General features: G+C 56.1%; 1 protein-coding gene across 1 annotated transcript in view; it reads right to left on the minus strand.

Annotated features, from left to right (window-relative positions):
• LOC148591956 (ATPase family AAA domain-containing protein 2-like) overlaps nucleotides 1-14,961 on the minus strand; it is a 37,827-nt gene extending 22,866 nt beyond the window's left edge. The window contains exon 1 of the mRNA XM_088536397.1: nucleotides 14,884-14,961. Coding sequence (XP_088392523.1) covers nucleotides 14,884-14,961 — 78 coding nt within the window. The remainder of the gene's footprint in view (nucleotides 1-14,883) is intronic.
• Nucleotides 14,962-15,772: the final 811 nt, after the last annotated feature.

A 15,772-nucleotide genomic window follows, 5' to 3' on the forward strand; every position in this document is an offset into this window, starting at 1 on the left:
TATAACTATGCAGACATGGTCGGATGTTTTGGGGATGAAGGGGCCTGGGGTTGGGAGCCCGAGGTTGAGGTGCCCAGGTGGGACGTGTCCCTGAGTGGGGGGCCCTGGTGTTGAGGGCCCAAAGGTGACGGGTCCTGCTGGTCGGGACCCAGCAGGGAGGGCTCGTGGTGCAGGTGGCCCCACAGCGAGGGCTCCTCGTGCTGGGACCCCCAGGGTGGCAGGTCCCGGTGGCAGCGCCCCAGGGGCACTGGGTGCCGGGGGCCGCAGGGCGAGGGGCGCCGCGCGCGAGGGCACCTGTGCGGGGGCTCGCGGGGCCGCGGGCCCCGTCTGCAGCTGCAGCTCCGGCGTGAGGGGGGCGCTGGGCCCCACGGCCCCCTCCAGCTCCTTGGAGCGCAGCACCCGTGGGGATCCCTGTGCCGGGCTCGGTGTCACCAGGAGGCACCCAGCCGTGCAGGGGGGCAGGGCCCCCTTCCCCCTGGAGCCCCAGCCACTCCATGGAGTTTCCCTCCTGCCCCAGGAGCCCCTGGCAGCTCTCCAGACCCACTGGAACCCCCAGCTGCACCACAGGGCACTTATGGGATCCCCTCCAGACCCATGTCTGCACCCCAGGGCAACCACTGGAGCCCCAGATGCCTTGGGACCCGCCTGCACCCTGGAGCAGCCTGGGAACCCCACAGACCCACTGGGATCCCCCCATTGCACCTTAGGGAACCCCTGATCTTGCCCAGACTTCTTGGTACCCCCACCTGCCCCTGGGGCTCCATGGGACCCCCAGGCCCCTTCAGACCCCCTGTGGCACCACAGGACACTCTGGGGATCCCCGGTCCCTTGCAACCTACTGCCTGCACCCTGGGGCACCCAGGGGACTCCACCAGATCCTTCGGGACCCCCTGTGCAGCACAAGGCACCTTTGCCCCCCTGCAGCCCTCTTGTCACCCCCAGGCCTGCACCCTGAGACACCCTTGTTGCCCTCCAGACCCACTGGGACCCCCCAGCAGTTACCCTGGGACTCCCTTGCTCACCCAGACCCTTTGGGACTCCCCTGCTGCACCCTGGGGCACCCATGGAACCCCCAGAGACTCATCAGAACCCCCTGCTTGCACCTTGGGGCACTCATGGGACCCCAACAAACCCCTTGGGATTCCCCTCTTGCACCACAGGGCACCTTTGGAACCCTCCCCCTGCTACAGATGCCTCGTAACCCCCTGCCTGCATCCTGGGCACCCTTGACCTGCCCCCCCTGCCCCACACACACCCATTGGGACCCACTCTAGCACCCTGGGCACCCTTGGAACCTCCCAGACACACTGAGATCCCCCTGCCTGCATCCCGGGCCACCATTACCCATTGGGATCCCCATGTTGCACCATGGCAACCCCAGGCCCCTTGGAACCCCCATGTTGGACCCTGGGGCACTCATGGGATCCCCAGATCCCTTGGAATCCCTGTATCGTAAACCCGGGTACCCACGGGACACTACTGACCCCTTGGGACACCCCAGCCTACACCCCGAGGCACCCATGGGCCCCCCAGACCCTTTGCAGCTCCCCTGTTGCACCCTGGAGCATCCTTGGGGCTCCCAGACCCCTTGGGTCCATCCTGCCCATGCTCTAGGGTACCACTGTGCCCCTCAAGACCTGTTGGGAGCCCCTGTGTGCACCCTGGAGGACCTGTGGTCCCTTTGGACCCTTTGGGACACCCCCGTTGCACCATAGGGAACCACTGAAACCCCACTCCCACTCCAGACCACTTGGGACACCCCTGTTGCACCCTGGGATCTCCCCAGACACATTTAAACCTCCATGTGGTACCCTGGGGCACCCACGGGACACCATCCCCCCAACTCCTTGTGATGCCCATGTTGCACCCTTGGAATCCCCTTGGGACACCCCCGTTGCACCATAGGGAACCACTGAAACCCCACTCCCACTCCAGACCACTTGGGACACCCCTGTTGCACCCTGGGATCTCCCCAGACACATTTAAACCCCCATGTGGTACCCTGGGGCACCCACGGGACACCATCCCCCCAACTCCTTGTGATGCCCATGTTGCACCCTTGGAATCCCCTTGGGACCCTCCTGCCTGCAGCCTGGGGCACCCCTGGGCCCCTCCAGGCCCCTCGGAATCCCCCTCTTGCACCATCGGGCATCTTGGGAAGCCCCTGGAACCATTTCCCAACCCCTGCCTGCACCCCGGGACAGGACCCTTGTGCCCTTTGGACCCCGCAGCGCTCTGGGACCCTCACCAAAAGCCCCGATGATCCATCCCATTGGTACCCCCTCCCACCAGCTCTGCCCCGCGACAGCGATGGGACCCCCCAGACCTCAGGTGCCAGGGGCCCCTTCGGCACCTTCCCCACAGACCTCTTTGAGCCCCCCAGGCCCCCTGGTGTCCCCACCGGGGGAAGGAACCCTTCGGTCCCGGCTCTCCCACCCACGGGACCCCCTTGGGTCTCACCTGGGGCTCGGCAGTGGTGGCGTCGGGGTTCTTGGCCACTTTGCGCACAATCCGCAGCCTCTTCAGGAAGGCTCTGAAGAACCTGGGGAGGATGGGGGGGCAGTCAACGGACAGAGCGGGCGCCCCGAAGCCTGGGCCCATTCCCATAATCCCAGCAGGAGACATGGGGACCCCGGGCAGGGTGCGCACGAGCACCCGTGTGTGCTGCAAGCAGGTGTCATGGGCATGTGCACGAGCACCAGCGTGTCTCACACACGGGTGACGTGACGGTGATCACAGGCACCCACGTGTCTCACACACGGGTGACGTGACCATATGCATGAGAACACGTGTCCTGCACACGCAGGATGCCAGTGTGCTGACGAGCACACACGTGTCACAGGAGGCACTGGGGGGAAGGGGCACCCGGGGTGTCTGTCACCCAACGCAGGGGGGCACCCGGCCCCAAGGGGGCGGCTCTGGGGGTGCCACGGGGGACGGCAGCACCCAGGGGGGCCCAGCGGGGCCGGCACCCACGGGGCGGCTCCCGCCGCCGCTCACCTCGGCACGCAGCCGGCCGAGCTCCGCTTCCCCATGGCGGCCGCGCGCAGCTCCCGGGCCCCGCCGCCTGCCGCGCGCTCCCGCACAGCCCAACGGCCGCTGTCCACAACAGCCGGCAACGGCCCCAGCCTCCGGCTGCGAGGCCGCAGGGCCCCGGCCGCCCCTCGCGCCTCGGGCCGCCTCCAGCCGCCGCCTCCCGCGGTCCCGAGCGCCTCTGGCCGCACGGGGATCGTGCAGGGATCGGTCGTGCGGGACTCGCGCCGTCCGCAGCCGCCGCCGCCCGCCGCGCGCCTCGCTGCGGCCCCGGGGCCGCCGCCGCCTGCAGCCGCCGCTGCCCAACGGCCGCGTCACGCGCTGGCCCCGCCCACGGCACGCGCCGCCACGCCCCCAGCCTCCCGCCGCGCGCTCATTGGCTGCTTCTGCCGCTGCCCCGCCCACCTGCCAGCGGCACTCAGTACCTGCCCCTCCCCGGGCCCCGCCGCCGCCACCTGATTGGCTGCGGATTAATGAATATTCGATAACATCGGTAACATTGGAGCCCAGCGCTGCGGCTGGTGCCAGCAGGGGACGATCCTCTGTGGGCTGGAAATGTCCCCCTGCAGAAGCCTCTGCTCCCGCCACGGAAGAGGACAGGACACCTGCCCCGGAGCAGGAAGTTGGTTCGTTTCCTCTTGCTCCATGGACTCTTCACGGGGAGTTCATCCATGCACCAAATGCCCATGGAGAAGCTCCTGGGATGCAGCGGGGTTCAGTTCCCTCCTCTGTGCTCTGCAAGTTCACAGGAGGTTTCCCCTTGACTAAATTTTATGTCTCTCTGCATAGGAGCTTCCTGTCTAAGCTGCCATCGTAATCCATAGGGATGGAGAGAGGGTGGCAGCTGGACACTCACAGACACCTTTGGACTTTTGAAGGGACAGAGTGGTGGTGGGGTTGTGTTTCCATGTGTTTCCTGAGTAAAGCAGGACAAGGCAATGGGCAGCCTTATGCCAGACTTAGCCTCCAGAAAAACATTACATTTGTGTCTTTCTTCTGAAGCTGGGGTCAAGAGTACACCAATGCACCCAAGGGATTGCAGCATGAAAGGGCCTCTGCTCTGCCTGTGCACTCTGTGGGCTCCAGGGGAGGAGGTCAGAGGCCCAGCGTGGTGTTTCAGGGACCAAGGGCTGCATTCGGGGTTCATGTCCCTGGGAGCACTGCCAGTGGAGGTGCAGAATGGTCTCTGAATTGAATGCCTGGGGATGTCGCACAGGGGACAGTGCTGATGACAGATGTCCATCCTTGTGGAAGGGAACCTGAGGCTCCAGGAGAGCTCAGGGGAACCCCGGGGATGCCTAGGGGTGGCAGTGAGTGCAGTCTCACCAAACATGAGGCAGCCCATGGTAGAGTCCCCCAAAGACCACGCAGCAAATGCAGGCATGCCTGGGGAAAGGAGGGCTCGGCAGTCCCTGGAGAAGCAGGGGGGACCCAGGAGGCGCAGGGAAGGAGGACTGGAGAGTGATTCATGCACTCGCAGTGAAACACCACAGGCCGGCGTTAACGCACACCTGAAAACATCTCCTGCTCTTGCAAGAGCCCTGGGGTCACTCTGAGAGCCATTCAAAAGCCTGGACAAGTGTCAGTCGTGAGCAGCCCTGTTTGGCTAGATCTGCCTCCCACCCCAGCCACCAAGGCCAGCGCGGAGTCAGGAGTCACCCATGGCCTTAGGGCCCCACAGCCCCACTAGTCTTTCCATGGAGATTTTCTGACAACAACTGACAAGGGGAGAAAAACCTTCTGAGGGGTTTATTTGGAACCGGCGATGGCTGTTGCCACCTAGGGCACATGTGGGCACATGGCTGCTATGGGGCACGATGCAGCAGCATCTCTGTAGCCCCCAGGACACAGTGTCTGTCGCTCTGCACCAGCCCCGCTCTCGGGCCCTGCCGGGCTCTTTCACCTGCACCGCTCCTCTTGCTGCCCCGCGATGCAGCGGCAGCAGAACGCTCTGCGCAGAGCCCGAAGCGCCGTCCTGAGCCGTGAGCCCCATCGCCAGGGAGCCGCGACGTCCGGGAGGGCAGCGATGCCTGCGGTGGGAAGCAGAGCTGTGGGCAATGGGCTGCACGGGTGCAGGGCTGCACCTGCCTGTCCCTGCCGCCGAGGGCTACCCAAGGGGCTGTGGCCTTTGCACGGGAGCCCCGAGTGCTTCCTGCTGCCGACCTCAGTGCCACTTGCTGTCCCAGACAATCCCACTGTCCCCAGAAGGGCTCTGCATGTGGGTACGTACCTGGCTCAATGTCTGGCCTGGGGCTGCAGGAGGACAACGACTTCTCCTCCTCTTGGGACTCTGAGGCCTCCTACATGGGCAGAACAAGAACACGCACGCGTTGGCCCTCAGCTGCTGCTGCTCAGGGTACCAGTACCCCTGGTTACACAGGGTCAAAGGGTTGGGGATGGGGAAGGCTGTCCATGGATGCACATCCCAAGGGAAGGGACCTGCGGCTGGCACGGCAATAGGACAAGGCTCGTTGTGGGGCCGTAGCAGCAGGGCTGGGCAGGGGGAATGGAGGCAGCTGGGGGCATGTGTGGCACAAGGGGGCTCGTGCCCTGGTGTGGAGGGGGCTGCTGCTGGGGCTGCCTCTTCCCTCCTCGCTCGGCATCCAGATCCCAGGGCTGAATGCGACGTGGGCTGGAGCAGACTTCATCCTTGTGCATTTGGCACTTGGAAACAGAGAGGAGCCGGCATCTCCCCGTGGAGACATGGCAGAGGGCAAATGCCTGGGGTGACAGTGGGATGCCATAGGCAGAGGGGTCCCAAGGGATTGGGCAGCTCTGGGCACCCCCTCTGCTCCCCCCAGACCCAGCTCACAGGGCAGCTCCCTGGGCTGTCACATTGTGACTCCGCCCGATACTCTTTTCACTCAGAGACCCAGTGGCTGGTTTGCCCTTTACGGAGGTTAAAGCTTGCTCTGTCTCCCTGTAGTCTGCCCTGTTAGCCAAGTCCTTAATATATGTACAGATTGTATGGACTGTGTCATATGGATTGTATGGAGTGTCATTATTTTCCATGAAACTGTGCTCTGCCTTATTTTTCTGTTTGTTTGTTTCCTTGTAACTAGAAGAAGATCCCCCTGTGCCTGTTGGCAGCCAGTTGTCTAAGTAAAGCAGGTGGGAATTGGGGCAGGTGAGCTATAACATTGAGTGCAGAGTTAGGTGGACTAAGGCTGGCTTTCAGCAAGAGTGATTTAAATTCCCAAGAGGCTGATGAGAGAAATGGTAGGACTGGGGAGATGGAGAGGAAGATTGTGCATACAGTGCCTGATCACTGGGACACTGCTTTTCCTACATGTGCTGACTTCATTAGGAGTCGCTCTGGATGGCTATGAATTGGATGATGTGCTGTCACCTATCCTTTAGAATAATACTAGAAAACTTCAAAAAGATGAAATACTTGTATATGATTGTTGTCTTCATCTTTCAGCTACACTCTCCAAACCTCTCCGATTAGCCATGGACACTTGAAGGAAATAGCAGGGAGAGTCCTGGTTTATCAGGGCTTTTTGCTTTTTAATGAGCTCCATGCAGTACTTGGAGCTGAGTCCGTGAATTGCAGCTGTTGAAAGGAGATTGAAGAAATCAGTGAAGAAGTCAAAGTCAGAAGGAAACCCTAAAGTTTTGTAGAGCATTAATGGATCCCACTGAGGCCATTAACTACAACAAGTCACCAGGGGCTGGTTAAAGCTAAAAAATATAATCATTGGTAGTAGTTAGGTAGAAAAAATACTCAGGTGGCTCTGATGCTGAATACACCCTCGATGTGTTTTGTCAAGGAAAATGGCCACGCATGGGCAGAGAAACCCTGGGAAGGGAGATCCTTTCCTCCATGTGTTTCCCAAGTCTCTTTCTGGCATCAGTGTTTGGGTGAGGTTGTGCAATGCTGAGTGCAGGACAAACATACGACACCTCCCAGGGTCCCCAGAGGGATAAAGGGGGGTAAAGAAGTCCTGATGATTCGGGGTAGGCCTCAGTGACAGACACAACAGCCATAGTCAAGAGGATAAAGACCTCCATTCTGTTGGGGCCTTGGCAGTGCCCTTGGCTGTCTCCACCACAGGTCATCCTATAGCTGCTCCTGTGTCCATGCAGACTATGGACACCCAATCTGCTTCCCCACCAATTCTCACAACAGGTTCTCCTTCCCTTCCTTGATGGCTTTTCCATCCTCAGTGGCTGTTTCTTGAAACACAAAGCCATGGGTGGTGACAGACTCGCTCTGGGTGCCCTGTAGCACCACTGCTCTACCCTTCAAGTGATATTTCTTCATCCTATTGCCCAATCTGAGCTTCCCAAGCTGTATTTTGGTCCTGTTTCCTCTTTTCATGCTGCTTCCCACTACCAAGGAAATCTCTTGGCAGCCCCACAATGTGGGGACGAATATAACCTGGTGTGTCACGACAGAGTGGAACGTGAGGAACTGAAGTGCCAGGGCTTGAATGACAGGCCCGAGTCGGAGATCACTTAGTGATGAATATGGCACTGCCTTTGCAGTACACAACACTCGCCTGTAGAGTTGCTCATGCCAGCTTGCACGGAGGCTCATTAAACTGTAGCTTTTTTAAGCTCTCGTGCGGCTGTTTTTGACCATGAAGGGAACCCTCCCATCTGAGGCCTGGGCTCTGACCAGATCCCCATCCCAAATGATAGGGAAAGTATGCCACATCAGATGTTACCGCTCACAAACAAAATGCAAGTTATCATGAATTACTTATTTGGCTCTATAAAAGATGGTCACTCTTGCCACGATTTTGGAGACCTCATGGGTGGATGCACCACGTAAGACCTCCCAGTAGCTGGGAAGGTTCTCCAAATCCTCGCCACAACAGGGACAGGCAATTGGTGATGCATCTTTTAATCACTATTCTCTTTCTCGTATACTCATGGTTAGGTGCATTACCTTGCTTATTTTGTCTGTTGCTAAAACCGAGTGTGTATTAAGCTTATTTTGTTAAATGTATCATTCTGCACTGCCTTAATATTAATAGTGAAATAAGACCATTCTTTCCAGTGGCGTCTGGTTGTTTCTGTCGCCCTGTCTGCCCCAGACCTGTGCCGGTGCTCTTCTTTCTCATCATGCTCTTTGCATGCCCCAAGCCCCCTGCCCTTATGGCCCTGAGTAGCAAGTGTGTGTTACAAGCAGGATGCAAATTATTGCCTGATGACTTTTAAAAGAAGGGAAAGATGCCTCTTCTCTTGCTGTTCTCCAAGAAAAAGCAGCCCAGCCTGAACCAGGCAATGCCTGTAACAAGACCAAGCAAGGTAGGGCAAGGTCCTTCCTTGCGCTCAGCTTCTTCTATTCCCAGTTGTCACTTTGACCATGCAGGTGGCAGGTGAAGTTTTCTGAGGTGTGAAACACAGGAATCACACCCGAGGAGAAACTGCCACTTGTGCACTTTGAGATGTGATCGTGACACATGCAATGGTGCAGTGTGACAAATGGAGAAGGGGTAAAGGGAAGCAAGCTAACCATCAGGAGGCATGAAAGCAGTGCGAGATGCAGTGCCATAAATGCAGCATTCCAATGTGAGCCCCTTTTTGCATCTATCAGGCGGTGCTCAGAGAGTCTCTGATATGTGAAGGTCGCTTGCCAAGGGCCAGAGGTACAAGCAGTGTAACTGGAGGGACTCGATTTCTCCAGTTCATGGAGCTCTGTCAGACGTGGGCACTGAACAGTGCAAGAGAGTCCCCTCAGAGCCCATGGTTTTGTGGGTGTCCAGTTTGCTGAAGTGAGCGCTACTCAGGTCCTCCTCCAGCAAGGGAAAGTCTTCCTTTCTCCATTTCTCCATGGTCTCTGGGGCCTAGGATTCCTGAGGGTCACTCTTAGCACTAAAGCCTGAGGCAAAGGTAACCTTTTCTGTGTCCTCTCTCAACAGGGCTCTTGGCCCATTTAGCAGCAGGCCTGTGTTTTCCCTAGTCAGCCTTTTATTCCTGCTGTATTGTTGTATTGTATTTTAAATAATTCTTTATTATTATGTTATCAGGAAGGTAAGAGTAAGAATTCAGAAAGAAATAAATGAAGAGCACATGTTTCATGCCAAGTACATTGGAATGACAAGTGACTGCACACAGGACAGGTTTTGTCACTGACATTGTACCCATTGAGGAAGTTTCCTCAGTGCCTCCTTGAGCTCCTTGTTCCTCATGCTGTAGACAAGGGGGTTCAGTGCTGGAGGCACCACTGAGTACTGAATGGCCAGTACAGAGAGATCCAGAGCTGGGAAGGATATGCAGGTGGGGTTGGGGGAGAGATAAAGTGGCTAAGGGTGACATTTCACTGCCCCTGTGACCAGGGGTAGGAGTCAGACCCAACCAAATGGGTATCACGACCTCTAATCCCTCCGGGGGACTGCAGATTCCTGCACAGTCCAGGGCACCTGGACTGCAGAGCATTTCCAAGGGTGCTCGTTGTGTCCAGTTGTGCCTATACATCCTGCCCCCGGTGTTTGATACATGGTGACCCAGAGGGCTCTCCGTTCTCCCTTCTTCCTGACAGTTGAGTCCTCACTGCCTCTCCTGAGACTGCAGAGTCCTCTTTTGCCTGCGAATACCCAGTCCTTTACCTCTAAGAAACTCCATCTTTGAGGAGCTCTCCCTTTATGAGGCTCTACTCACAGGCCATCCCAGGCATATGCTGTCCCAGCAGGATCTCTGTGCTCTCCTGACTCCTCCAGCTTCCCCTCCATGAGAACAGCCGTCTGACACTGTGCCTTTATATGTAGGAGAGCTGTGCATGTGTAAATCCATGACCATTCAGCCTCTCCACTATCCTTGGAGTCTGATAGGTGAATTCCCAAACCAGCCCTTGGTCTCTAAAAGATCATTACATGATCCTGAGCTCTGTGTTGTTGAACTCATGGAGAATCCTGTGCAGCAGGCCCTTGAGGAGTGCAGGTCATTGGGCCTATTCTTGACAGCAGCTTTGGAGGAAAAGCCCGGCTTTCACGCACTGTACTGATAGAAATTACTTTATTACAGAGATACTGTTAGAGAGCCAGTCCTTGTCCAGCATTTGACACAACTGAGGGGAGCAGGTGAGACAGAGCAGATACCGTAAAAAGGGGAATGAATACAAGTAGTTGTGTAACAACACAATAACAATTATTATCACTAAAAAAGCCATAATAAAAATAACATGAAGAAACAATGCTCAATCTAGTTATGGGATACAGAAAGAGTCATTTGTGGAAAGATGTGGAAAAATTACCACTTCTTAAAAATATCCAAGAATTCACTTTCCTAATGGCATCCTTGAGCTCCTTGTTCCTCATGCTGTAGATGAGGGGGTTCACTGCTGGAGGCACCACCGAGTACAGAACAGCCACCACCAGATCCAGAGATGGCGAGGAAATGGAGGGGGGCTTCAGGTAGGCAAATGCACCTGTGCTGAGAAACAGGGAGACCACGGCCAGGTGCGGGAGGCACATGGAAAAGGCTTTGTGCCGGCCCTGCTCAGAGGGGATCCTCAGCACAGCTCTGAAGATCTGCACATAGGACACCACAATGAAAATGAAACACCCAAAGGATAAACAGCCAGTAAGCACAATAATCCCAGCTTCCCTGAGGTAGGAGTGTGAGCAGGAGAGCTTGAGGATCTGAGGGGTCTCACAGAAGAACTGCTCCACCACATTGCCTTGGCAGAGTGGCAGGGAAAATGTGTTCCCGGTGTGCAAGACAGCATTGAGAAAGCCACTGGCCCAGGCAGCTGCTGCCATTCTGACACAAGCTCTGCTGCCCAGGAGGGTCCCATAGTGCAGGGGTCTGCAGATGGCAACATAGCGATCATAGGCCATAATGGTGAGGAGATAAAACTCTGCTGATATGAAAATAGTAAAACTTAAGACCTGACCAACACATCCCAAGTAGGAAATGGCTCTGGTGTCCATCAGGGAATTGGCCATGGTTTTGGGAACAGTGGTGGAGGTGAAGCCAAGGTCGAGGAGGGAGAGGTTGAGGAGGAAGAAGTACATGGGGGTGTGGAGGTGGTGGTCGCAGGCTACGGCTGTGATGATGAGGCCATTGGCCAGGAGGGCAGCCAGGTAGATGGCCAGGAAGAGCGAGAAGTGCAAGAGCTGCAGCTCCCGCCTGTCTGAGAATGGCAGGAGGAGGAAGTCAGTAAAAGAGCTGCTATTCAATATTTGCCTCCCTCGTGTCTTTAGGAACTGTTCAAAGAAGAGAAGTTAGTGAGAAGTCAGAACTAACTCTTCAAGAAAAAAAAAAAAAAAAAAAAACAGAGAGGAAAAAAAAAGAACTCCCAAGGTTTTCAGTTTTTATACACTCTCCCTCCACATAGTCAAACACTGCCTCTCTCTTTTATTGAAATGATCTCTTTTTTCAGTACATGAGTTCTGCTTTGCACTGGATGAGTTTTTTAAGGAGAAAGAAAAGAACTGCAAAAGAAAAAATAACCCTGAATTCATTCAGTTTTCAGACGCCCCCAAATTACCAATGTCATTTCCAAGAGGCTCTTAGTGCAGTTCCTTTGCTGGAACTTTGCACTGGCTGAGTGTGCTGTGAGGAGCAGGGACCTCAGCCCCTGGACTCCAGGGGGTCTGTCCTGCTGTACAGCACTGGGAATCAGGGAACAGAGGTGACGAGCTTGACCATTCACCATTTCTGTCAGGTGAAGTCCACTCAAGACATCAACGAGCCCTTTAGCATCTTCCCTCCCACATATAAAGAGGGTGGTTTGAGGAACAGAGTTTCATGCAATTGTTCAATATTTTTTATTTGATTGAAGCTGTGCTTGTCACCCCTGGGGAGCGTTCCTCAAAACAGACCTCTTTCTTTGACATTTCTACTGAGTCCAGAGAGGAAATCATCCACTGTTGCTGTGTGCAGATTAGGGACATCTCATTTGTCTCTTAGATTATTTCCCAGCTGTTCTATGCTGCAGGATGATCACACTCCTCTACTATCCTAACAGGCAATCAGACCTTGCAGAGGGCAGAGGAGTCCCATTTCACAATGCAGATTTTCAATTTCTCGCCCTTTCCCCGTACACCTAAGAGAGTCTCCTCACTCCCCTTCTTGCCAAGAGCACACAGGGCTCTTTTCAGCTGCCCATAGAGAGATTCTCCCCACCACCTCCATACCCTCAGCATCTCTGCAGCTTCCTCACGGGTCTCTCTTAGCAGTGAGGATGGGCTCTCCTTAAGGGAGATACAGCTTGTTTCCCAGCCCTGTGCACTGCATTTCATGGAGCTGCACAGGACAGAAGGGGGATGGAAAAGCTCCTTCCCTGCAGACCCCTCTGTTCCACAGCTTGCAACATCAGCGCCTGAACTGCAGCAGAAAACACCCAACCCCAGAAAGCTGAGAGCAGGAACAGGAGCATCCTGGACAGGAGGGGAAACAAGGAGCTAGACCATGACGTTGCTACCAAGGCAGGCAAGGAGAGGCACAGAGAGACATCCTGGAGAGCCTTCACCGTACGCAGCTGGGCATGCAACCTCGCAGAGGGTGATATTACAGAGCAGCGACTCCGAGCCCCTTGGTGGGACAGCAGGAAATGGGCCCGTGGCAGGAGAGATGCCCCTGGATATGGATGGAGGTCTGGCTGCAGAGGAGGCAGCTCCTGCCCTGCACTTCCTGCCCCTTCCCTGCCCATCTCTGCTGCCTGCAGCTGTCCCTGCCGGCAGCTCTTCCTCTGTCCCTGTGTCTTGTCCCTGCCACGGCTCACAGATCCCATATCACCCTCCATGTGTTCAGCTCTGCCCTACAGAAACCTCCTGGCTCTGTGGCCGCAGGTCGTAACAACTAGGTCACATAAAGTCCTCCGAAGCCACAATGATGATGGTGATGCTATCTGTAATCTAAGGTGGGGATGAAGCGGCTTGCTGGGGTTTCTCACAGACCTCTTAATCCCTCACTGCCCTAATCCCTGCCAGGTGTCTCTCCTCTCAGGCAGAGATTCTCCCTGCAGGCCCATGGGGAGCTCCCCAGGCAGGCTGAGCGCTGCCCCTCGCAGGCTGCAGAGTCACTGCCCCGGGCACACAGCAGGCGCAGGGACACTGCTCTGAAGAACAGACCTGGCTGCACTCCCTGCCTTCACCCCCTGCAACGTGCCTGCGAGAAGGAAGCAGGATGCTCTGTCCCAGTGACAGTGTGACAGAGAACGCCTGCCCTGGAGCATCTCCTCAGCCTGCTATGCCCTGAATAATCCAGGAGAGAGACTATTAAAATCCCAGTGCATAATGACATGGACTGAGAGCAGAAGTCCCCTCCAGAAAGCTCAACAGCATTGCCCTGCAGGCAGACACTCACCATGTAAACGGCTGTGAAGATTTTGCCGTGCACTGAGTTCTGCTCCGTTCCCCTTGCTCCAAACCACCGTTCATCCCTCGCTGCCTTCTCTCCTCTGCTGTCCGCAGCAGCAGGCAGTGCCCGCAGCCCTGCTGCTCTTGGCACAGGAGCTGCTCCTGCACTCGGCTGTCTCTGGGCAGGGCTGCCAGGCTGCCACGAGCTGCCTCCGTCCCAGGAGCCTGGCCCCGCTCAGGAGCAGAGGCCCAGCTGGACTCACCAATTCCTCTGTCCCTTGTGCCCCCTCCTCCTGGGAAATGTTCACTTCAATAAACTAAAATAATCACCTGTTGTCCTTTGCTAATGATTGGAGAGATATTATTCCAACATGGCAATTTATTGCATCAAAGGATGACTATCTATGAAAGTTGGAAATACCCCACTCTGGAAGCCTCATTTCACATCCCTTAACTAGACAGGAGACCGAGGAGTGGACAAATAGGGAGTTAATTGACACATGGTCCAGGTGCTGATTCAGAAATATCAATCTGGGCAGTACCCATCTAGGCCTGGATCTGAAGTTGTATTCGGATCCCTCCTCTAAACTCCACAAATACAGCAATGGTGGGATTCCCCTTGCCAAAATTGAAGCGAGCAGAGCACAGAGATCTGCCCACGAGCTCCTTGTCAAAGCTCCACCACAATCACTGGAGATGCAGGGTGAGAGTCAGCAGTTCCCACAGAAAACCCTGGTGACAGCAGAAGAGACTGAGGAGGTCCAAGTGTCAGTGTCTGCTTGCTCTGATGGAGCTACTAGGAGACCTGCATGATCCTAGAGCACGAGCTGGGGAATTGGCCGTCTTGGCCATCTGAAATGACCCCAGATGCCATCTATGACAACAGCGACACTCCCCATGAAGCTGAGGTATGGGAAGATTGCAGGATTAACCAACAGCTCTTGTAATTCAATGCAGAGTCCTGATTTGATGTCACAGAAAAGTGCTGGCAGGGCCTTGTCTGATGCCTGGGGTGTCCAGCACAACCACATATCTCTAGCAGATACAGCAGATCACCTACAGGAAAACCATGTCCCTTGGAGTGATTGCTGGGCAAGAGTCCCAGGACATCCTGCGTTTCCATCCTGTACCCAAACAAAGACATTCCAGCACTGGCTGTAGGGAAAGCCCATCCTGTCTACATCCAGGGTGCTGCATAAGTGGGAGGCATCCTCATCCTGCCATGTCTCTGCTCCAGGCCCTGCACTCTGAAACCCTTCCAGCTCTCCTCCCCTGAACTACTCTTCATCCCACCACATGACATGAACAGGTAACGGGCTAATGAGGACCTCTGGGTGGCTGCATCAAAGGCTGTCAAGGCCCATGGACATTTTCAGTGGCACCTTGTTCTTCCTGAACCAGTGTTAGGTACAGGAGAGAGTGCCCGTTGGTCTGCTTTGTGTGAGAGGAAATGTCCATGGCCAGGAATACGTGTCCCCTCGCTGGAGAAGCTCCTGCCTGGCGATCTTGGCCCAGGTCCTTCCCTACCATCCTCGTGCTCTCCGTGCAAGTCCCATTCCTGCTGCCCACCTCTCCCTCCAGCCCCACCGCTCACCTCCCTCGTGCGCTCCTGCACTCCACGGATCCCATCCATGGACGAGGAGCAGCCATTCGCCTGCTGCTCCTTCTCCATCTCCAGGACTCGCTCTGGGGACAACCCTGCACAGCCAGTGTGTTTCCGGCCTGTCCTCTGCACAGACAGACGTGTCCTCACAGTCCATGTCACAGCCCTGTCCTCTGATCAGCTGCTCACACTGAGGGGACCTCATAGGGCCTTGGCTGGGGCTGGTTCTGCTGCTGGCCAATCCCGCACGGGGCCAGCAGTGACCTCACAATGTGCCCTGGAACCTTCAGCTGGCTCTGGCCTATCAGCAGCAGGGACAGAGGAGATGTCACAAGAAACCTCAGCAACCCAGAGCTTCCTGATAGCATCAGGTCTACAGTGAAGGATGACCTTACTAACAACATTCAGGCCATGGGCCTCCTGCTGGTCTGCCAGGTCCCAAGGCAGAAAGGCCAACACAACCAACATCCAAACCATGGGTGTTTTCTGCCTGGTCTCCACTGGACACTGAGGTGACATCACAACAGCCTGTGGGAGCTAAGAGCCCCCTCTGGCCTATCCAGAGCAATAGGTGTCCTCAGAGTCACAAGTTTGAGTCTATCAGCTACTCAGGCAGAAAGGACCTCCGAGTACGAAGGGCAGCCATGGCCCTGCTGCTGGCATGTCATGTTCTCACACAGAAGGGACCCTGTCATTGGTCCCAGGGACATGGGCAAGGTTGTTCTCCAGGGTGTGCTTGCTCCTGCAGTGCTTTCCCAGGAAAGGGTCTAGGAAAGAGCAGTGCCCTGGCCCCAGACACAAGTCACCACCTGTGGAGGTCAGCCTAAGGTCAGTAGCAAAGAATGTCCCCTCGGCAGATGGGGGGCTGAGCAGGAGAGGC

Source organism: Tinamus guttatus, unplaced genomic scaffold (assembly GCF_059628265.1).
Source record: "Tinamus guttatus ecotype Peru unplaced genomic scaffold, ASM5962826v1 Tinamus_guttatus_pri_ptg000663l, whole genome shotgun sequence".
Taxonomy (NCBI): Eukaryota; Metazoa; Chordata; class Aves; order Tinamiformes; family Tinamidae; genus Tinamus; species Tinamus guttatus.